The sequence below is a fragment of the Benincasa hispida genome, chromosome 1, assembly GCF_009727055.1.
Source record: "Benincasa hispida cultivar B227 chromosome 1, ASM972705v1, whole genome shotgun sequence".
NCBI classification, from domain to species: domain Eukaryota; kingdom Viridiplantae; phylum Streptophyta; class Magnoliopsida; order Cucurbitales; family Cucurbitaceae; genus Benincasa; species Benincasa hispida.
In genome coordinates, this window is record NC_052349.1 from 90,245,919 (window position 1) to 90,270,679 (window position 24,761).

The 24,761-nt window shown below is 31.3% G+C and overlaps 2 protein-coding genes across 2 annotated transcripts; one reads left to right on the forward strand and one right to left on the reverse strand.

Annotated features, from left to right (window-relative positions):
- The first annotated feature begins 4,589 nt into the window (after nucleotides 1–4,589).
- Nucleotides 4,590–8,085, forward strand: LOC120089005 (G-type lectin S-receptor-like serine/threonine-protein kinase SD2-5). Its single transcript, XM_039046443.1, has 2 exons — nucleotides 4,590–6,790; nucleotides 7,485–8,085. The coding sequence occupies exons 1-2, from the start codon at nucleotides 4,987–4,989 to the stop codon at nucleotides 8,033–8,035; spliced, it is 2,355 nt and encodes a 784-aa protein (XP_038902371.1). The 5' UTR covers nucleotides 4,590–4,986; the 3' UTR covers nucleotides 8,036–8,085.
- Nucleotides 8,086–12,923: 4,838 nt separating this feature from the next.
- On the reverse strand, nucleotides 12,924–13,580 carry LOC120069221 (EPIDERMAL PATTERNING FACTOR-like protein 8). Its single transcript, XM_039020926.1, has 2 exons — nucleotides 13,401–13,580; nucleotides 12,924–13,284 (listed from the first exon to the last, which is right to left on the reverse strand). The coding sequence occupies exons 1-2, from the start codon at nucleotides 13,483–13,485 to the stop codon at nucleotides 13,058–13,060; spliced, it is 312 nt and encodes a 103-aa protein (XP_038876854.1). The 5' UTR covers nucleotides 13,486–13,580; the 3' UTR covers nucleotides 12,924–13,057.
- Nucleotides 13,581–24,761: the final 11,181 nt, after the last annotated feature.

A 24,761-nucleotide genomic window follows, 5' to 3' on the forward strand; every position in this document is an offset into this window, starting at 1 on the left:
AGGTCAAATATCTGGTTTTCCCCCGAGATTATGTCTTATTCCTCAAGTCCCTACTAATCCTTTAATGCACAACTGATTTTTTATCCAATCACCAAACCAAATTCTCTCAGCCCAGTGAGAGGGTGGGGCCCCTTGTTCAAGATCTGGATTCAGTACTTGAGAGAACAACCTTTCTCCTATCCCTAAACTAGGTAGAACTCCTTCTTGCACTCTATGTCCCCAGCTATCTATCCGGTCTTACCCCTGAAATGGGAGTCTTATTAAGCCGATGCTATTGAGCCAACCCTCAACTATGCAAATCTAAGGACAATCCCGAATAAATAGGAGTTCATAGTCAGCTTAGGATTAAGATCGAGTTACCTAGGTCATCTAGGTGAAATAGTCAATCTTAAACAATAAACAGCGTTATAAAGTAAGAGTGACTTATTTCTTGGTCCTGATCTTATGCAAACTCATTGCATATGACGCCCCCACTCCTCATGTCATAACATGTATGAATTAGGATCACATTGTATGTAACACCTTACAACTCTTTGTAACAACTACATAGTAGGTCGCATCCAATGGTGTTACCAGAATAAAGTACCCAACCTCATTCATGTACTATAAATCATTTTGACTATTTACTCAAACCTGATCCACTCTTAAGTCTCCACATAAATTTTAAATACTCATACAATAATCATAGGTTTTAGTTTATTGGATTTAGACTTTCATACAATTTATGATATCAATAACAAGTATATTGATAATAGAAAATGTTTATCATTTTACAAACTGCGAGTTTTTAGGACATAGAACCCAACACTTGATGTTCTTAATCGCGATGTCACTTTCGAATTTAGTGCATTTATATGTTAATGTGAGTAAGGTAGGGTTAGATATAAACTTAAATGCACCATTTAGTCAGTTTGAAGATCTGACTCAATGTATTGACCCTAATCCTAAATCAATTGCACCACCCTATGATAATAAAGATATGGTGGCTAACAATGAACACAGGGATTTTAGAACAAAAACGAATAATGAATTTGAAGAGTTAAATTTTGATGGTCGTGAACATGAATTACCTTCAGATGCATTCAACGATTTGGATATGAATGTAATAGATAGCATTCAAGAACACGACCCAATTGTAACCCCTGGGGATGTTGACAATAGCCATGTATAAGGGAATGATTTGTCTAAGACAAAGAAATCCTATAACACGCGGTCAAATGTTTTTCTATTAATGTTAGCACCATATGAGATTGTGGAATCGACACTGACGATTTAGACAATTCAGTATAAGAAGTGAGAAGAAAGTTGCAAATGGAGACTTCGTGCAACAAAGAAAAAGTTGCATGACTTGTTTGAGATCACTAAGTATGTTAATCAACATATATGTTTTTACTCAGAACTTAGTCAAAGTCATGTGCAATTAGATTCATCGATAATTGCACTAGAGTTTTGTGATGTTGTAAGAGAAAAACCATCCATCAGCGTGGCACAACTACAGTCCAACATAAAAACAAAATTTGGATATCATGTTCATTACTATAAGGTGTGGGAGGGCAAAAGAAAGACGTTGGCTAAAGTGTTCAGTGACTAGGACGAGTTATACAAATTGTTACCCAGGTGACTATATATGGTTAAGCAGACCAATCCCAAAACACATATGGAGTAGAAAATGAAAAAAATGTCAACTGAAGGACACGTCATCCTTACTTATGTATTTTGGACATTTGATCCTTGTATAGAAGCTTTTAATAGATATTGTTGGTGATTCAGATAGACGATACCCACTTGTATGGAAGATATCGAGAAAAGTTATTGATTGTTATATCAGTTGATTCAAACGGGCATCTTCTTCCCCTTATATTTGTCATTGCAGACGAGGAGTCTACAGACTCATAAGGATAGTTCTTAAAAAATTTGAGAGAAATTGTCACACACAAAGAGATGTGTTTAATTTCAAATCGACATGTTGGCATTATCTCAGCAATGAACAATCCAACAAATGGTTAGACGGGACCAAAATGTCACCATCGATTCTGCTCACGGTACATCGTCAGCAACTTCAATTAAAAAAAATACAAATTTAACACATTAAAGAATTATGTTTATCATGCCGAATGTCAATTCCAAATTCAAAAGTTTAATAAAGCCATTGAGGACGTCAAATGAATAAATCAGAGTTGTCTGAGTTTTTTTGACAACATTGGTATGGAGCAATGGACTTAAGCACACGATGGAGAGTTCAAATATGGGTAGATGACAATAAATTTATCAAGGTGCATAAATGAAGTCCTAAAATGAGCTCGAACGTTGTCAATAAATGCTCTTGCTCAAACTACATTCTTCAAGTGCGTAAATTATTTCAAAAAACAAAGATAAGAAATAAGGACTACTTTGGAGCGTCGAGATAAATACACCTGATAAAAAAAAATTGAAATTATAATTTGTTTTTTAAATATATTTACAATACTAAGTGAATAAATATTCAGGTAGGCACACGATAAAAATAATAAATGAGCTGCAAGATCTAGTAAACATGAAGTACAGTTATACGACCAATATGAAGGTGTGTTTCATGTGAAGACTGGACGTCACATCCTCAATGCTAAAGGAGGAAATGTTCAAATATTGAGGCTAAACGGGTTCGAGCGGTACTGTTCATGTAACAAATGACAAGTGTTTGGCATTCGATGCTCGCATTTTATGGCAGTTTGCTCAAATTTTAACATTAACTACGAAGATTTTATTGATAACTACTATAAACTATCAACGTATACTGCATGTTACTTTCTTCAATTTAAACCTATACCGCATGAAGATTACTAGATCACGCACCCTAATATGTCTGCCTTATATGTTGACTCATCATTGTTAAAGAAACCTGGTAGACCAAAGAGTTCACGATACCATAACGAGATGGATTGGACAGAATCGACTGCGATGTACTTTTTGTAATCATTTAAGTCATAATCGAAGAAAGTGTCCTTCGTTACGAAGACAAGCTCCAAAAAGCTAGGGTTTTTTATTATTAATATTTTTATCTTGTAAATACTATTTTATTGTGTAAATAATAATTTTATCTTGTAACTATTTTTATTGTGTAAATAATATTTTTTTTATCTTATAAATACTATTTTTATTGTACAAATAATATTAAATTGTACATTATTTTTATGTTTTACTCAAAAAATAAATAATTTTTTTTCTTTTATATTATGACTTTAAATCCAGGACCGATTGATTTTGTTCTGTACGACCAAACGATTCATCGATCATCAGTTCTATGGGAAGATCGTACCACTGGCGAGATATCCTGTAGACGTCAATAGGCAATTGGTTACCGTAGTATCCCACTCTACCCTCGAAAAATACCATTACTTCGTATGTCTGAATTTTATGGAGTTGCCAGATTGGGATTCATTCGACTAGATTGACATCTCATCACAGCACTGATCGAGAGATGGAGACCTGAGACACATACATTTCATGTACCAACTCGAGAGATAATTTGGGCACAAACGGCTAAAATATATGACAAACAATAAGTCCTCTCATATGTTTTCACCAGACAATTTGGTTTCCAGCAAGATGTCTCATCGCTTTGTAATACTGAACCCCTAATGCATGACATCAACCTAAGAACTGGAGATTGGTCTGAAAAGTTACAAATTTAGTGCGATGGCATTATCATGCAAAGTTTATTGTAATAGGGGTTTCTATTGAGCAATTTGATAGAGATGTCATTCAAAATTACATCAATTGGTACAACAATATTACAAGGTGCTACGTTACTCATCCGGAAGCAACTGTGGGTTATCTGGTATATAAATAAATATTGTATCATTTTTAATTTAAATTTATTTTAATTATTATATAATCATTTTGTAATTCACAATGATCAAACAACAGTAACCTCCGTGATGTTGCAAATGATCCAAACCAAGTTCTTGCTATATCAGTAACAACAAGAGCTATATAGAGAAGATACATTATATGTATGATATACCTATTGTTCCTCCACCAGTTCCTAGACGTAGGGAACCTGTTCCAGAAGAAGAATTCGAGTTTGATGAGGTTGCCCACAATGTGGAAGAATTACCTCTTATGACGCAGACACAGAGCCAAACTAATTATGTTAGTCCAATGATGATGATGACAGCATTTGGTTCAGGATATTATGATTCAGAGGTTGGTCCATCGTCTTCATACTTGCATGGACATGGATGTAACCGTAGAAAGCATAATGAACATTTATACTATGAAACACTTGCAGAGATACCAGAGCAACATCATGAGGAAAGAGCAATTTCAAGTTCAAAGTCAACGACGAAAACCACCTCGAAATCGACGACGTCCACCTTGTCGGATACATCAATTTCTTAAAATTATTTTTAAATGAATAAGATACATTAAATAGTTGTATTAATATGAACATTTTAACTTACATTTTATTATTTTTAAATTATGGAAAAAAAACATGAGTGATAATTTATTATTTTCTATGATATCTCTTCGAGTTAAGAGTTAAGAATGTTGATTTTATTTATTATTAAGAAATACAACATCTTTTTGTTAAGAAATATAATAACAGACAAAATGGTGATCGAAAATAATAATAAAGGAAATGATTGTGGAAAATAATAAATGAGTCTTTGTCGATTTCTTGAAAATTAAAAAAAAAACGTACAGGTTAAATCGAAAAACTACCATATTTCTTCGAATAGTTTTCAAACTACAACATTTTTCTAATTAGTTTTAAGATAATTTCTCTTATGCTCTACTATGTATTATATTCTTATACATTTATTTTAATTGGTTCTTCATGTCATAAACAAATAGACGACGTGCACTCTCACTACTCATTAAAAACAAAAAACAGAAGCAGCTTTCCCCAATTTGAAGTTCTAAAATCACAAGTTAATTCTCTTTTTCTTCTCTTCATCTTCAACTTTTCCAACTTAAATACATGAAATTTCAAGCTAATTCCTTATGGGTTTTTTCAAGATTACAAGTTTCCTCTTCTTCTTCCTCATCCAAGCAAGCATTGGAATTGTCAAATCCCATAAGATCGACCAGATCAATCCAGGCTTCAGAGCTTCTGCATTAGAATTCAACCATACAAATGGAGTTTTCCTCGTATCAAAGAGCTCCATTTTTGCTCTCGGCTTCAACGCCGGTGCCAACGACAACACATTCTCACTCGGAATCACACACATTTTCAGTTCAAGAGTAATTTGGACAGCGAACAGAGATTTTCTGGTCAACGACTCTGCCTTTTTCGTGTTCAATGAAACAGGAAACGTTTATCTGGATGTTTCCGACAAGAATCAGAATCCGATTTGGTCGACTGAGACGGCCCATGATGGTGTCGTTTCAATGCAGCTGTTGGATTCTGGGAATTTGGTTTTGAAGAACAAAAATGGAAGTTTTATTTGGCAGAGCTTCCATTTTCCGACCGACACCCTTTTGCCCGGCCAGGTCTTTTGGGAAGGATTGAAGCTCAAAAGTTACCCAATTGACAACGGTCTCTCGAATTTTTTAGAATTCAAACAGGGCGATTTGGTTCTTTCCGCTGGTTATCAGAACCCCCAAAATTATTGGGCTCTGTCAAATGATAGCCGGAAAATTCAGAGGGCCACCGCCGGTGGCATTGGGTATGTTCTGTTTGCGATTTTGGAGTCGAATTATTGGAATTTCTACGGCAAGAAAGGGGAATTGTTATGGGGTTTCAAATTTTTCTGGCAATCGAATTGGAAAGACAGATGGGTTTCTGTTTTAAACACCGATGGATCTATTTCCTTTCTCAATTTGGAAAACGGAAAATTAGCAGAGCCGGAGCCAATTCGAATTCCAGCAGAAACTTGCGGCATTCCAGAGCCTTGTGATCCTCTTTTCATCTGTTACTCCGATAATCATTGCCAATGCCCTGCGACGATTCTCGACAAAAAATTCAACTGTAAACTCCCTACAATTCACTGTAATGGCAGTTCCAATTCTACCGAGCTTCTGTATTTGGGGGAAAATCTTAATTATTTCGCTCTTCGTTTCTCAACGCCTTTGTTCAACTCCGATTTGAGCTCCTGCAAAATGGCTTGCTCCCGTAATTGCTCTTGTAATGTGATGTTCTACGAACCAGTTTCGAGAAATTGTTACTTCTACGACGAAATTGGAAGTTTACAGCGATTAGAAGGGAGCTCTGGTGGGTACATTTCTTATGTGAAAACGAAGCTCCCCATCGATGGGGACAACAGCAAAACGATCCAATCTCCAAACAGAAGAAAACATATTGTACTTATGAGTATTCTTTTGGCAGCAATGACTCTGGGCTTCATGGGGTTGCTCTGTTTTTTATTTTACCGCCGGAAAATGAAGGAATTGTTAAGCTCTATTGAGGACGCAACAGAGGAAGATAAGTATCTTAACGAAATCTCTGGTGCGCCAATACGGTACAGCTACCGGCAGCTCCGGCGAGCAACGAGGAATTTCTCAACGAAAATCGGGGACGGTGGATTCGGGTCGGTTTATTTGGGAAAGATGGGAGATGGGTCGAGATTGGCAGTGAAGAAATTGGAGAGAATTGGACAAGGAGGGAAAGAGTTTCGAGCAGAGGTGAGTTTGATCGGCGGGATTCACCATGTGAATCTGGTGAAGCTCAAGGGGTTCTGTTCGGAAAGTCTCCATAGGCTTCTGGTTTATGAGTATATGAGCAATGGATCATTGGATAAGTGGATTTTCAATAGGAAAGAAGATGCTCTGTGGTTGGATTGGGACACAAGATTCAACATCGCATTGGGTAATCTCTGAAGTCCATAATTATATGAATTGGTTTTTTACATTTTGCATTTCTTTCAAACTTACTCTCAAATTTTAAGTGGTAAATTTATAAAACCGGTTTCAACCTCTCAATTTTAAAATCTTTTATTTTAAACGGAAAAGTTTGAAGCTTGTAGGTTTTTATAGGCAAAAAAGTTGTATCAGTACAATAAATCTAAACACATACATGTAGAAAAAACACACACAAAATATACATGACGTCTATGTATATTATCTATTAAAGTAGAAAACAAGACTAACTATCCTAAAACCTTTTTGAAACATGTACAATATGACATTAATGTGTAAAGTAGATTTTTCTGAAACTATGTTAAAATATGTAAATAAATATCTCAAAAAAAAAGATCAAGAAATATTCTAGATTTTCTTTAGGTTCAAGTAGTACTCCTTTAATTAAGGATAATCTATAGAAATATCTAAAATATTTGTATAATCTAAGAAGAACCCACAGTTTTAAGGACATAACCATACCAACCCCACAGTTCAGAACTTGTTAGATTACAAGTTTAGTTAAGTTTTGACGATTGCATCTATTTAGACTATGAAATAAGTGGGAGGTTTCAATTATGTGTAAATTTGGTGGTTTTGAACAATGTAATGAAGGAGAAGGATTAGTAAAGTTGAAAAATTGATGGTGGCATTTCATCAAACAGGTACAGGGAGGGCGTTAGCGTACCTGCATCAAGAATGCGAATCAAAGATAATCCACTGCGACATAAAGCCTGAGAACGTCCTTTTGGATCACAATTTCACTCCCAAACTCTCCGATTTCGGAATGGCCAAATTAATGGACAAACAACACACCTCCATCTTCACTCAGCTTCGCGGAACCAGAGGCTACGTCGCGCCGGAGTGGATAACAACCCTCGCCATCTCCGACAAGAGCGATGTCTACAGCTACGGCATGCTTCTTCTCGAGATCATCGCCGGCAGGAAGAGCTACGACGCCGATCAACCGCCGGAGATGGCGCATCTCCCGTCCTACGCGGCCAGGATGGTGGCGGAGCAGAAGGGGTTTCGGGTGTTGGACCCGAGAGTGGCGGCAGAGGCCGAGGGGGATTGGCGGGTGGAGATGCCGCCGTGTACGGCAGAGATGGGGGCAAGTTTCTGGTGGAGTAGTGGTGGATTGGGGTTGGGGGTGAACTTGAATGGATGGTTTAGTGAAGTGAGGTTGTCTGATGTTCGATTGTCGGGACCTAGATAAATCCTGATGGAAAATGAAATGGTATACAAAATTATGCATAACTTGTGATTAAAGTAAATTATTCGTGGAAAATATCTGAGTTGTTAAATTTTAAAATATTACCCTTCTAATATTTTTAATTTCAATTTAGTAGTCATCCTATGTTTCAAAATATTATAATATTACTTTTTTTTTTTTTTAATTTTTAAATTTCAAAATTTACCCTTTATCTTCGATTTTTTAACTTAATAGTCCCTTTCGATCTTTAGTGTCATTGTTATTAATTAAGTTAAAATAATTAAAAAATTATAATTAATTAAATTTTACTATTTTTAATTACTACTAGAATTATTTTTAAAATTCCATTTCATAATTGTTTTAAATTAATTAATAGATAGTAATGCCAAAAATTGAAGTGAATATTTAGTGAAAAATTGAAGTTAAAAATGTAAATCTTGAAACATATGGACCAAATTGAAACAAAACTCAAATTTTAAGATAAAATTGTATTTTGTAAAAATTTAGAAATTAAAATAATTTAAAACTTAAATACTAAGAATTAATATTTTGAAAATAGAAAATAAATTTGAAATCTAAATATTTTTTTTTTCATAGGATTTCTTTTTATTTTAGATTCACCAACAATGTTTGGTTTTTTTTTTTTTTTTTTTTGTCAGTTTTCTCATCCCACAAAAGAGACTAAAATTTTTCTTACATAGTTATCTATTTGTTAGGTTGCTACCACATTTTGAGTTCAACTTATGAAGCGTAGAGTCCTCAGAAAAGGGATTAAAGGCAAAGATAAATTTAATATATAAGATCAAACGGATCAAAGGCCAATTCAATGTACATGAACAAGCAAATGACCGATCCAATATATGAGATCAAGAAACCAAGAGTTGATTCAACATACATCATCAACAAGCTATAGGCTAATTCAACTAAATCAACCCTACTAAAGGATCAGCTTCAACCCTTGAGTCAAGCATACATAAAAAAAAATAAAAAAAAATAAAAAAAAAAAGGTTAAACCATTATTATTATTATTATTTTGTGACGTATAAGATATTTCTATAATGATATTGATCAATAAAGTTAATGGTAAATTTTTGTACACACGACAATTTCTTTCTTAGGGATCGTTTGGTATGAGTATTTTCTGCATGGGAATTGACACAGACATCAAATCTCATGCTTGTTTCACATTTTTCAACCCATTTATCTGGAATAAACTATTACTAGACATCCTCATTTCCTACAAACAAGAGTTTTCTACTCTCTTCCAAAACTATGAATTTTCTCTTTTTTTTCTCTCCATCTATTTTTCATTTTATATATAATTTCACTTTGAATATAGTTAATTTGTTAATTAACTAATTAATATTAATTTTACAAAAAATTATAAATATTTATTTAATAAATCAATATTAATCTATTAAAATATTTACTTAACTTATTTTTTTAAAAAAAAATTAATAAACAAATGAAATTACTTTTGTACATAAATTATTAACTTATTAGCCAACAATATCTTAAATCTATTTAATTAGTAAACTATGATTAGTCAAATTTAGTTAATACAAAAATTCATTTTCAATAACAATGATTTATTACTTTATTGTTTTATTGTTTTAATAATCAAATAATCATTTATTGAGATAGTTTTAATTTGATAATTCGTTATGAAAATATAATCATTATTGATTATTTATAATCAATTAATTATTTATTCTGATTAATTTTTATTACTTCATTCATTATTAGCATAGTATTTATAAAAACTTTTTTTTTGTATTTTTTATTAGTATATCATATTTTTATCTCATCTTTTCATTTTTTATATAATATATTGGTTATTAAAATATATTAAAATTACTAATATTAAACTTAATTAATTATAAAAATAATTAAGTATTAGATTATAATTTGTATGACGTTTATTAAATATATTAACCGATTGTTTTTAATTATAAATTACTCAATTTTTAAATATTTATAATTAAAGTATTATTGATTTGTAATTAGATAATTCGATATATTGAATGTTGTTTATTGTTTAATTTATTAATCTATTATAATTATAAATATTTTCACACTTAATTTCATAAATTAAATATCAACATGATTTTTATTCATAAAATTCTAAAAAAATGCAAAACCAAACACAGTTATATATAATTTTCAGATATCCTATTCTTAGGTATCTTATTCTGAAACCTCCTTTATTTCCAACCGTCTATAAAACCTTCCTTAATTGTTGCAATCTCTTATCTTCTTTTCCATTTTTATTAATGCACCCACTAATTTTAATCTGATGCAACGGGAAATTTTTCATAAACTATCGAATTTAACATTCTTAAGTATTACACAAATTTTATTTAATTAGTGAACAAATTTGTAACATCTCGAATTTCAGGAAAATTTAAGTTAATTATCTAAAATTATTGAGTTTAAAATTTCCCTTTCATTTGATAAATTGAGGTTAAATTGAAATAATTGAAAAAACATGTATTGATTAAATTTAATTTAATTGATTAGATATTCAAACTGATTATCTTGTAAATATTGAATTTTGTTTCTCTTTGATTTTGGACTTTAAGGCTAACTTAAAAAAAAATTAAGAGATAATTAATTTCATGTGGTTTTAAATTGATTTAAATATTTGGAATGATTTAATTTGTGTCAAATTGATGGATCTTATGTCATTTAATTTTGGTTTTTGAAGCCAAAATAAAGATAATTTGAAAAGTTAATTGATTTATTAATTTAATAGAATCTTTGGAGATTTTGTGATAAAATATTTTATTTATCTTTTAAAAATTTGAAAAAAAAAATAAAAGAGTTGAGATTTTTACGAAATTAAAGGAGAGTGAAAAGAGGCAAAAAAAAAAATTGGGGAGAAAGCAATTCGGTTTTTCAGCGACAATTTTCACAAAATTGTCCATTGCTAGAGTTTGAACAGTTGGATCGTGCTCAAATTTGGTCCGTCTGTTCAAAACATGTGGAATTTTATTTTGAACGGTTAGATCGTTGTTTGAAGCTATGGTTTGTTCGTAATTGCTGCTGAATAAAATCTGTAAAACTAGAAATTCCCCTTCTCTCCCACTCTCGCAAACCCTCCTCATGCAAGACCCTCACTACCAGGCGCTAGCCTAAACAATTTATGTCGTTTGACAGCAACACCCGCTGCCTATCTATAGTATCCATGAGTCGACGCGCCATCTACCTCCACTGCCCGATCTTTGCCGGAATCTTGAGAAAAACCTTGGGTAAGACTTATTTTTCTTATAATTTGGGAGGTGAAATTCACCCATTTGATTTTAGGTCAAATTAGTAACCTCTCTTTGGTGTGAAACTTAGATTCAAGATTTGGAAGTTTTGAGGCATTGACCATCAAGCTAGAGACCATTTTGTTTTGCAGAAAATTGGTGAAGATTGGTAAGTTTTGTAAGTTGTTGGATGGTTATTCTTTTGGATTGAGAGTAATAGTGGAAAATTAAGTTATTGATTTTGGATTTAATTCTTGATCAGATTGACTAATTGAATCAAGTTTTGGAATTTGTCTTGGACCAAGCCACAACTTTAGGTTGACTCAAGTGTGCTAAAGAAGTTCTAACGAGATTTTGTTTTGCGTTTTTTTCTAAGTTGAGGTAAGTGATACTATTATCGGTGCCTTTGTGTCAGGCGACCTAGTCTAAAATTATAAAGTTAACTCATGGACTCTTGAAGCATGATTTTGTCATTATGTTTTACTTGTTGCATGACAGTTATAAGTATTATGAGCATGTTTGAATTTCTAATCAGATATTATGTATATGGTGCGTGAATAGACCAATAGAGCGGTTTACTATCTCGCCTTGAAGGATGTTTTATTTCAGAGGACCTACGGGTCTAGTTTCATATTTGACGGTATGCCTACGGGCCGCTAGACATGCGTGATTCGAAAGATTCACGTTCATGTTATTTTTCCATGTTTGACGGTGTGCCTATGGGCCGCTAGACATGCGTGAGCCGACAGGTTTACGTTCATGTTACTTTTATTTTCATGTTTCATGTTTGACAATGTGCCTATGGGCCGCTAGACATGCGTGAGCCGACAGGTTTACGTTCATGTAATTTTCATGTTTGACGGCGAGCCTACAGGCTGCTAGACATGCGTGAGCCAACAGGTTTACGTTCATGTTATTTCCATGTTTGACGGTGTGCCTACGGGCTGCTAGACATGCGTGAGTCGACGGGTTCACGTTCATGTTATTTTCATGTTTGACGGTGTACCTACGGGCCGCTAGACATGTGTATCAAGGCAAGATAGTATATCTTTTGGTTTTCCTTTCATCATCAAAAACCGATGTAGTTGTATGAGCCACGGGCCACCATTCTCTGCTCGTGGAATGGAAATATTTTGAATGTTAATGTGTAATTATGAGTAACAACCCTTATCAGAGTACTAAAAAAATGTCGGGTCGTTACAAAATTAACCAATAAATGACTTTGCCAAAAGTCAAGGTTTAACCCAAAGAAAAAAAATATTGATTGTCATATTTCTTTGAAATTATATTAATTTTATGCTATATATATGTTTTTTTAATTCATAAATTAAAAGTGTAGGATAAGAATCTATAAGTAATACTTAGATGCAGCATATCTCCATGCATTTTTCAATCACAAGGATAAAAAACTATTGAATTGTTTTATTTTATATAATAAAAAAATTATCAGATGATAATTTATGATTAGACTTTGAAATGAGTTGTATAAAGATGAGTGCAGCTTATCGAATAGCATTTTTTAAAATGTAGTTAAGTTTTCTCCCAAAACTTTATCCACTCAATTTAATAAAATTTGGAAAAAGCCAGCAAGCTAGACAAATATGAAATAGAAGAAGAAATTAATTCAAAGAACAGAGGGGAAAACAGAGTACAAAAGAAGCTAAAACATGTTCAATTTTGTACATAAAAACCAACAGCACACCATTATTGGGGAAAAAAAAAGTTACAAAGAAAGGCTAAAAAGGGGAGAAAAAAACACCATCATCATATACTCTCATGGCTGATAAAGCTTATTCCCACATTTACATTTCCAATGCAGAAGATAATAGCTATCATCTTCTTCTCTACGATCCAAGTTTGCTTCAAATCCCTTCCTTTCACGGTGCTCCGGCACCACCAACGCCGCCGTGCAAGGCCGACAATTCAAGCACTTTCCAACGCATCGCGGCGGTTTCGATCCCAGCACCATCTTCTTTTGCAAACTCTCAATGTCTCCCAGAGCTGAAACACACACAAAACATTGTAAATGTATATCGGTTTTGTGGCTGCATTATTTTTTCGAGCTGAAAAAAGAAAAATTTTGGCTAAAATGGTTGCTTTTGGTTTTTTTGATTTACCTGATGATGTGGGAAGAGGGAGCAAGAGGGAAAATACGACGGCGATGGCGATGACGAGTTTCAGAACACTTCTTGGGGAAGCCATTGGAGCTCAGTGAGAGAAGCTTTGTGACTTATGAGAGGAAGAAATGTAGATTTCAATGGAGAGTTTTGGCAATGTGTTCATCCCAAGGAGTTATTGTTAATAGTATTCTTTTTTCTTTGTTTGTTTTTATTTGGAGGGTTTATAGAATAAAAGTTATTAGAGATTCTAAATTACTATTCATGATTTCATAATCACATTGACATGACTTGTCTATTTAAATGTTGGAGCTACATCAGGTAATGATCTAACATAGTTAAGAGGTTATAGTTCACATAGTTTTATGTGTGATTGATTTTTTTAATATTAATTTTGCACGTTCTATTACGTTTTTGTTTAGGAAAATCTCCCGTGTGAAACTTATAATTGTATAAATTAAACTTTTATGCTTTTATAAATGAATCGATTTAGACTCTTAGTTAGAATTTACTTTGAGAATCACGTCTATGCATTTACTCTAATAGTTCATTTTGTAAAATTAACATTTGAAGTAGTCTATACACATTTGAGAATCAATGTAGGGATGATTTTCAAAAGCAATCCTAATGAAATGTATAAATGTAATTTATAACAATTTAAGAGTTTAATTTATTCAAATTATAAGTTTCACACGATATTGATCAAACAAAATCTAGAGAAGGACGGACGTAAATCGATATATTAACAAAAGCTCAATGTTTAAATTGATGCAATTACTAGTTCAAGATTGTAAGTGATATAACTCCAAAAGTTTTGAGGTATAAATTGATGTTTGTCCTTTTTTTTTTTTTTCTTTTTAACAGAATTTAGTATATGTATATTCATGGATTGAGTTGGATCGGACCGAAACACTTTTAAGCACAATCTAAAACTGCAATCATGTAATATTTGTTTTCAATGGGTAGATAAAGAAAAAATAGAAGGTTGTTTGAGTATTGAATTATCTAAAATTATTATGAAATTAAATAGAATTATAATTATTGTATCTACATATAATTGTATCGTTAGCAAATAATAATAATAATAATAAGTTAAGTTGGTTCGGACAAACGAACTTTAATTAGGTTGATATAACTTGATTCAAATTGTACAAGTTGTAATGGATCGATCGAGTTTTTCGGATCATTAAGTCTTTCGAATACCTTTATTTAGTATTTAAAAGTAAAAATTATCAACTTTTGAAATGATAATTAGTGTCTTTTCTATGTTCAGATTGGTCACCCTTATTTATTATTGATTAAAATTATAATTTAATAGAAATAAATTTTTATTTTTTTTCGAGAAGTACAAGCTCAAACACAACGATTGTTATTTTATTAACAACATCATTTTATAGTCAAATTATGGACCAAAATATTTTAGAAATTTGCAAGAGGAATAGGAATTAAATTTAGAAAATGATTAATAAATAATGAAGCAGATTTTATGGGCTGTTAATCAATGGAAGTACTTTTCAAGAGTGGATGGGGAAAGCCAAAGAAAGAATTTTGTGGTAAGCACTTTTGGGAAATTGGAGTTTTGACTCTCTTTTACAAATGGTAATTGATTTAAGTAGACTGATTTTTATGGTATTTAGGTGGATTGGGGTCATTTGACTGTTTTTGGGATTGTGAAAGATCATCAAAATTTTAAATTTTGCATGTGATATAAAGTTGGTAATAAATTATATATCATAATTATTTAAAATTATGTTTTGTAAAGATTATAGAAAAATTTTAACACCGCCTAGGTTGTTTGGTAAAACAGATGATTCATTAATTTATCTAGAATCACTTTTTAATTTGTTCTAATGCGCAAAAGCTACTAGATACCAACTTTTAGATTTTAACTTTCATAAAAATTTGATAGATTCCCTTATCGTTTACTTATCTCAAATTTTAATTGATTAAATTACTTATAACAATTATTTTTTATAAAAATTAACAAAATTAGTTCCAATTCGAATCATATATATTTTTAAATAATTATATTAGAATAAATTATAAATTAAATATCAATATTAAATAATTGAAATGATAATATACTTTGATTTATACAACTAAATTACATAAATTTAGTATTAACTTACCGAACGCCGTAACTAGTTATTTTCTAATTTAAATTTTAAATTTATCAAACACTATTTTACTTTCTCTTATGGCTGATTTTTTTAAAAGCACAATTACTACTAATTTATTTTAAAAGCTACAACAATCTCCAACAAAATCTTATATATAATGGACAAATTTGAGGTTTAAATTTATTTGGACTTAAACCATTCTTAAGAGTTTATTTAGACATTTTTATTAAATTTACCCTATTGTATTTGACAAGTATATTAAGGGGTGTCTTGGCGCGCAGAGTTGAATTGAGTTAGTAATTATTATCGGAGAACTTAGATTACCTGTGAAGTTAGATTGTCTGTGTTTGAGGTATAGAGTTAGTTGAATTGAGTTGGAATCTCTATATTTGGGGTGGTGAGTTGAGTTGAATTAAAAAAAAAAAAAAAAAATCTATGTTTGGAGTATTGAGTTGAGGTGAGTTATCCTGTGCATTTTGTCTAACAAAATGGTTTTTTCCTTAGATTTTTTTCTCTTTTTATTTAAAAAAATTTCCAACCACACATAGATTTTTCTAAAATTTTTAACAATAAAAAATGCTTGATTTTTTCCCCATTGTAAATCATAACAAATTCTTACAAAGTAGACATATACTAAACACAAATTTTGAATTCAATTTTTGAGAACTCAATTACATAACATATATTTTTTTCCATTCCTAAACACCAAACCCAAACGGTTTTTTTATTTTACACTAATACAATGAAATGATTTTTTTTTTCTTGTGCAAACTCATTTTTTGCAAACATTTTTTAAAGTAGTTTTTATGGTTAAGTATAATTTGTCACTTACAAATGAAATGATGTCCAAAAAAATGTGTATATACATGTAAAAAAAATGTATAGCAATGAATAACACTCAATACATTCCACAACAATTAAACAAAATTTTGACTATAAAAAGTAGACTCCAAATTTAAAACTTATGAACTTTAAACTAATTATTTGAGGGATTGGGTTAGTTTGAGCCCTGCAAGTAAGATAACAAACTATAGTTAGATTGTAATGAGTTAAATGCACATGAAATTAAAAGTAAACATACTACAACATACTTTCAAAGGTCTGAAATGAATTAGACCAAAACACTAAGACTAAATGGAGGCAGAGTAGATATGTGATCTAAAAAAAGATGTATGAAACTACATCAATGCAATAACTAATTTATTATAAAAGAAAGGAAAGATAAATCCATTTTCTAGTACAATCTTTCTTTTAGTGACCACCCTTATATGAAGGTAAGAAATTAAAGTCAAAAGTGGAAAACAAGAAAGTTATAAAAGGATAATGCAGTCTTTCTTTTAGTAACCACCATTCTACATGTAAAAATTGCATTTAATATAATAGACAAAATACTATTATTTATATAACCAACAACCCTACAATATACTTTTAATGATCATAAAACGTATGAGTTGAACTTGCATAAAAAATAGGGTTATCATTAAGGGTCTATTTACATTTTCACAAAAACTAGAATTGTCATTAAAGGTCTCGTTAGAAGTGGTATTTGTCGGAGTTGGTTGTCGAATGTGAATGTTAGTGTTGGCTTTCAGAGGTGGTTATCACCAGAGTTGATCATCAAAGGTGATCTTCATTGGAGTTGTTGTCGAAGGTGTTGTCAGAGCACGAGATTAGTCACTGGAGCATGGAGTTGGTCATTTGAGTTGGTCGCACGAAGGTGGTCGTCAAAGTATATTGTCGGAATTGTTTGTGTGAAAGTGGTTATTGGAGTTGTCGTCGAAAGTGGTTACCAAAGCCTGGAGTTAGTCATCAGAGTTAGTGGTTCGAAGATGGTCGTCGGAGTTACTTGTGCGAAAGTGGTTATCGAAGTGTGGTAGAGATAGTCGTCGATAGTGGCCAATGAGTGGATCCGTTCAAAACATTGGAGTGAGGGAGAGTTGGGGTGAGTTGGAGTGAAGTGGAAAAAAAAAAAAAAAAAAAACCCAACTTAACTCCACCAACATTTAAAGTTGGTAGACCAAACATTGAGGCGATAATTTTTACCAACTCAACTCAACTCAATTCAAATTGGTGAGTCTAACATCCCCTAAAAAAAAAATTGAATGATAGAGGGTAATTTTTTTTTCTTAAATAAAAATAAGTGGAGAACACGGTTGAAAGTGTGAGAAACAAAGAGATTGTCAAAAGGAGTGGTGAGCAGAAGTAGTTTGGAAAAAAAGGCAGATTTTGTTAACCTTCCATAAAAAAAAAATGCTATTGAAAACATAAAGCATTGATCAGTTAAGAGGAGAGAATCAAATAAAGTGGAAGGCATCAATGACAAATAGTTCTAGATTTTCAGTCTCCAAAGCAAACAGTGAAAAAAAGGATGATTGAGATTTGAGGGATGGATGGATAGCTTTTCCATATAACCCTCTCATCCATCTTTTAATTTCAATTAAAATTATAACAATAAACTAAACAAACTTTTTTTTTTCTTTTTTTGGAGTTGAAAAGGTTAAATCTTTTGATCTCTCTCCTTTCTTATCCTTCTTTTTACTCTATCAATCACAACCCAACCTAACTAAGTGCATAATTTTGAGAGTGTTAGTTTATTCCTTTCAAACATACTTGAAGTACTTTTAAATATTTAAAATTAGTGTGTATAATTTCAACCAATCTTAAAATTAGTCATTACTATTAATTTATTATTGTTAATTTTTTTTCCAAACAAAGAAACATCTATATTTGCATTTCTTTTATTACTTTGGAAACACATTCACATTGTATCTTTTCAACTTGTATGGAAAATATTACTATTATCTTAACTAGTTTCAATAAAATTAATTTTTCAAAGCACTAGTTTCAAGAAGTATTTAAAATACTTTAACTATATTTGAAAATATAATTGTTAAAACGAAATGAGATCCGAAAAAAAAAGAACTAAAATAGTATTTTAACTTAAAATATAATAAAAAAAAATGAAGCTAGAGGTTGGATTCTAATCACCTACCCCTTTTATCTCAAATAGAAACATTGTCAAGAATGTTGAAAGTGTCGAAGGTTGTCCAGAGTAAGGCCAAAGACCACAGGCGAGACCAAGCTCATTGGGTACTGGGAGGAGACATAGGGAAATGCTTGTCTCAAAAGGGAAAAGCTAGTCAGTGCCACAGGGTTTGTCAACCAGCTACTTTTGTAAATATACCAATCTAAAAATAATCCAATTACGCTTAGCCTGACACACTACAACCTTGAGCGCCAAAACAACCCAGGCATCACTGGCGTTATACGTAACCAGAGGTAAGTGTTAGAGGAAGGGCATATAAATAACCCCATTCGATGATCCAAAAGAAGTAATCTCCAAAGGATGGTATTGACCTTACTTCTTGTGTACTTAGTTGAACTATGTACTATCTGTACTAATTTAGATATTGGAGTGTAGTAGGCTCGACATCACACTGGTGTGTGAGGGTATGTTACGCACGTTACCTTGGAAACGAGACCAAACCAGGAGAAGCGTGTCGAAGGTCAAGTAGGAAATTGAGATGTCAATTGCACACATATTTTCCCCAAAATTTTAACTCCCAATTCAGATGTCAACTTAAAATCATATATATTTTACAATTCTTTATATGTGTAACAATTGTACTTGGTAGATAAAATACTCATTTTTTAATACAAACAATGAAATTACAATATATTTTTACATTAATGGAATATATCTGTCTAAAAAAAATTAAAAAGAAAAAAAGAAAAAGAAAAGGTCATCAAGGGGGTTTAGGTTTTTTTTTTTAGAATCTTATGTCAAATTGTAGGTTGGGGTTTAATATGCATGTGTGTTGGTATTGAATCTGATCAAAGTACCACATTGACTAGATAAGGAGATGACGATGAATATATAAGTGACGACAACTGTCTCTAATAGCTTGAGATCTTTTGGGTGCAACCAAAAATAAAGTCATGATGGTTTATGCTCCAAGTAAGCAATATCATACTATCCTAGAGATATCAGGAGGCCCTAACTTTTCCAAGATGGATAGTTGAGCTATCAGACATGTGGTGAAATGTAAAAATACAAATATGTTTGATTACATTTTCTCAAAAGTGTTTTTAGGCGCAAGTTTGCTTGGTTTGCTGTATGCTCAAAATGTTTCTATTAATGTCAAATTATTACTATATAAGACTACTATTAAACACAATTAACTAATAATTTCAATTATGTATTTAAAAACACTTTTCACCAACCAAGTGTTTTTTTTTTTTCTTTTTCTTTTTTCTTTCTTTTTTGATTATATGGTCACCTGAGTTGGTCGTTAGTATTACTCATTGGAGATGATGGAGTTGGTCGTCAAAGTGATCGTCTTGGTTTTCAAGGTAGTAGTTGCGTAAAGTTGGATGTCGAAGGTGATCGCTAGAGATTGTTGCTGGAGGTGGTTGTCAAAGCATGTCACCACCACATCGATGCTGATTGTCGCAGGAGTTGATCATCAATGGTGGCCGACAAGTGGAGTCATTGGAAACATTAGAGGGAGAGAGAGAAAGAGAGAAATATAGAGTTAATAGATAAATGTGCAAACTTCAATAGTGAACACTATTGAAGTTGGTGAATTTTAGTTAATTAACTCCGACCCGTGAAATTGGTTGGCCAAAAATGGAATTGGGTTAAAAACTCAACTCAACTCAACCCAACCCAAGTCAATACCCTAATCACCCCTTATATGTCTTTACTTTATAAGTACATTTTTTTAATGTTGATGGATCTGACTTCATTTTTTGTATGATGTTGATGTGGAAGGCAATATACTGGTGAACTTGGTGGATTATTTACACTCTCGCAGTAACTTCATTTTTAGTATTTTTTTTAATATGATGAAAATAATTTTAACAAATTTTAAATCACACCTTAGCATGTCTTTAATCATTTAAAATCAATTTTAATAATATGCAAATTGTGTTTAAAAATATAAAACCAAATAATAAGTTGATTTTGAACAATTAAAACCATACGTGTTAAAAATAAATTTGAACCTAATAAAACAACCTATTTTAATTATTTCAAAATTATTCTCAAATATGTCTTAATTGTGCAGTCGAAATCGAAACTAACCCTAGTTTTGAAATTAGACAAAGTTTGATCTTATATAGTAATATGTCAAAACTAGAAAGAGAGAGAAGAAAGAATTGGCATTAAAAGCAAAACAAAGAAAGTTAAGTAAGGGGGAAAAAACTATTTAGAAGAAAGAAAGCATATAGAAGAAGCATTTGATTGATGTAAAAACATCTCCACCAAAACTGACACCATCTGATTTTCATCAACGGTGGTTAATCAAAGTCAACGCCTTCTGGTAGTCTGATCAGACGGCATCGAACTCCTCTGAATAATGAGAGTGTACGTGTACGGTGGTAGAAAAAAAGAACAAAAAGTAGAGAGTTTTGACAAGACTATTGAGTAGCACGCTTTATTGGTGCTCTCTGTGTTCAATTTTTCTACTGGCACGTGGCTTCCACCTATTGGCCCGTTCCTCAAATGATTCTTGCCACCTAAGAATCCAAACAAACATTGGACCTCTTTTGAGTTGAAATCTAGAGTTTATATATATGTAAACTTTGGAAGTTTGTGTTCGGGATGCACGGTTGTTTAATCTAGAATTAGAAAGTATGTATTTGAAGTGCATACTTGAATTATTAAGTCAATAATATTTTGTGGACTTTTTTTTTTAAATTAAAAAGTGTAATTTTATAGTGGTTATTTGTGTTTACTTAACTTTTTGTTTAACTCTTCAATTGTATGCATATTTTCCTAAATTTTTAATACTCGGTTGAGTCTTCAACTTAAAATTTTAAATATATTTTACAAAATTTTACCTGCTCAAAGTGTTTCTATAAATGTTAAATTACAATATAAGATGACTATTAATCATTATGAATAAATAATTTCAATTTTCTATTTAAAAACACTTGCATCGGTCCAGTTCTTATGTTTGTTTATTATTATTTTCTTAGTATGTGATTAAATGAGTTGGTCGTTAGAGTTAATAGTTGGAGATGATCGTTGGAGTTGGTGATCAGAGTTGGTCACTAGAGGTAATAGTTGAAGTTGGCTGCCAAAGGTGGTAGTCATGCAGAGTTGGACGTCAAAGGTAGTTGCTAGAGATGGTTTGTCAAAGGTGGAGTTCCATCGAAGATAGTCGTATGGAGGTGGTTGTCAAAGTTTGATCGTCATGACTAGCCGTCAGAGCATGTCGCCGAAGTGAGGTGACAATAGTCGTTAATAGTGGTTGTTGTCAGAGTTGGACGTTAAAGATGGTCGTCAGAGCATGTGTTGGTGATGATTGTCATTGGGGTTGATCATCAGCGATGACCAACAGATGAAGTCATTGGAAACATTAGAGGATTGATAGAGAAAGAGCGGAATATAAAGTTCCTCGATAAATATACAAACTTCAATAATGAATAATGTTGAAGTTAGTGGGGTTGAGTTATTTAATACCAACTTCTGAAGTTGGTATGCCAGACACTAAGTTGGTTCTTTTAACTGACTTAACTCAACTTAAGTTTGTGGGCCAAACAACCCCTTAAACTCTCATTACTTCAATTTTTTTCTCAAAATGCTATGATAATAAATCAAAATATTTTTTTGTTACATATATTTTTATTTAATTCTATTTTTGTTCATGTATTTTTTTATCGTCTAAATTTCGATGAAATATTTTCAATAAATCTTAAATTTAGTTATTTGAAATTAATTTTTATTTAAATTTATAAAATAGTAATTCGAAAAAATATCAATTTATACACACAAATTCTAGTGGTTGTATCAATTTAGACCTCGAACTCATAAATATATCAATTTAAACCTTCAACTTTTGTAAATGTATCAATTTACACTCTTCACGTTCCATTTAAAAAAACCTTGTGTGAACCTTATAATTATATTAATTAAACCCCTCAACTTTCATAAATTGATCAATTTAAACTCTTATTCAAAAATTTCTTTAAAGATCATTCATGCATTTACTCTAATTGTTCATTTTGTAAAACCGACATTTGAAAAAATCTACACACATTTGAGAGTCAATGCATGGATGGCCTTCAAAGGTAATCGTAATGAAATATTTAAATTCATTAGTTTATGAAAGTTTAGGATTTAATTGACTCAAATAATAAGTTCCACGCGATATTAGTTTAACAAAATTTAAAGAACAGTATAAATTGATTCATTTACTAAAGTTTAGGGTTTAAATTGATACAATCATTACTTCGTGATTTTAGTTAATACAATCACTAAAATTTAGGGATATATAATGATATTTTCCCTAATGAATAATAGTTTTCATGTGAGAAAAGACATCATGCAAATATATTTCTAATACATGGTAATTATTTTTTGAAAGAAAAAAAAAAACCAACAATAAACTAATTGTAGAGACTAAATTTTAGTTTTATTAAATGTAATGAAATGAAACCTAAAATTTAAAGACCAGGATGATATTTTATCTATAATCTTTTAGATACGAGTTCTACTTTGAGTTTTTTTTCTCCTTGTCTACTTTCTAAGGGTGCTTTTAAAATTTAAACCAAAATGTATTAGAATTTTGTTAGAGCAAATGTTTATTTAGAGAGGTAATAATGCAGTAAATATTTTTTTAAAACAATCATAGCTTTTAAAATTGTAAAAGTAGAAACAAAGCTATCATCTTGAGATAATACATAAGAGATAGTAAATATCACTTGCCAATGAACTATATGCGTGAAATGAATGGTTGTAATTAAAACTTTGTTAAAAGTCAATTGCAATTAAGATTGGTGGCAACAAAGCACAATCTTTTACATCAATTTTCTGTAGTTTTAAATCAATTTGATTGTTTCTATTTGTATTCAAATAAATGAAAATGAGTCAGTTTATTTACAAGTATAGCAAAATGTTATTATCTATTAGTGATATACTACGATGGACCGTAATAAACATTATCAGTACTAGTATAGATATCTATCATGGTTTATCACTAATAAACAGTTATATTTTGTTATACTTGAAAATATTTTCAGTAGTTTTACTATTTAAAACAATTACCCAAATTTATAAATGTACATTCATTTGCTTCCTACAATCTCAAATAGCTTGTTATTTATACACTCGCGGATCATCATTGTTACCATTTATTATTATTATTATTGATAAAAACACATCCTTTGACCATCGTCCTATATTCAACCTCTTCAACAATACCTAAATCCACCAATTTAGGAGATTTTTGGGCATTTGGCATGCAGTTGAGTTGAGTAAGTAATATTTATCTGTGGAGTAAACTTATTTGTAGTGTTAATAAAACTGTGTTTGAAGTGCATGATTGAATTGAGGGATCGATGGAATCTAATGCCATTTTTTACAACCTACAAAACTTTGATTTTTTTCTAGTTATTTTTATTTGTATAACTTTTTCACAATCATTCAATTACACATTATTATCCTAAGTTTTCAATACATATATGATACCAACTTAAAAACTTCATATGTATTTTACAATTTTTTTGCATGTGACCTTTGTATTTGAGGTACACAAAGTACTCACGTTTCACAATAACAATAAAATTACAATATTAGATACTTTTGATATCTTTTTTAAATTAAGATTTCATATATTAGAATTAGAAGACATTCTTATTTAAAGAAATATACTCTTTTTTTTTTTCAAATAGAGAAACAAACCATCTTAAATACCTTTATAGCTTATATTCTAATTGTGGTGTTTATGCACAAAAATTAATAGACTGTCAAGGGGTTCAGAGTTTTTTTGACATCTAAATCAAGTTAGAGTTTATTATGTACGTATGTTAGTTGGTTTAAAGTATTTATATCATTATGTCCAAATTTAGAATGCATATTTGAACCAAATGCATATGTTTGTCTTATAAAAAATACATCTCAAATTTGTTTTAAAAAATAAAAATGTGTATATATGATATAGGTTGTTTCTTATGAAATATAATGTAATATGGTGTTTCACCCATTGTTACTAAGAAACGGAAAGAAACCTAAGAAATATCCAAGTCGTGAGATGGCAGTGACGGTGAGAAAAAGGCAATGACAATATGGTAAACATTTTCTTCGGCAACGGTTTTTTTCCAAAAAACCTTTTTTTTTAGGATACCCGGGAACAACTCCTAGGTCAATTAAGGATCAAATGTTGGAACCTCATGGGTAAGGAGTCTCGACGAGGTGTCGGGGGACTTGCTTGTGCGCTTCTAACGAAGATTGTTT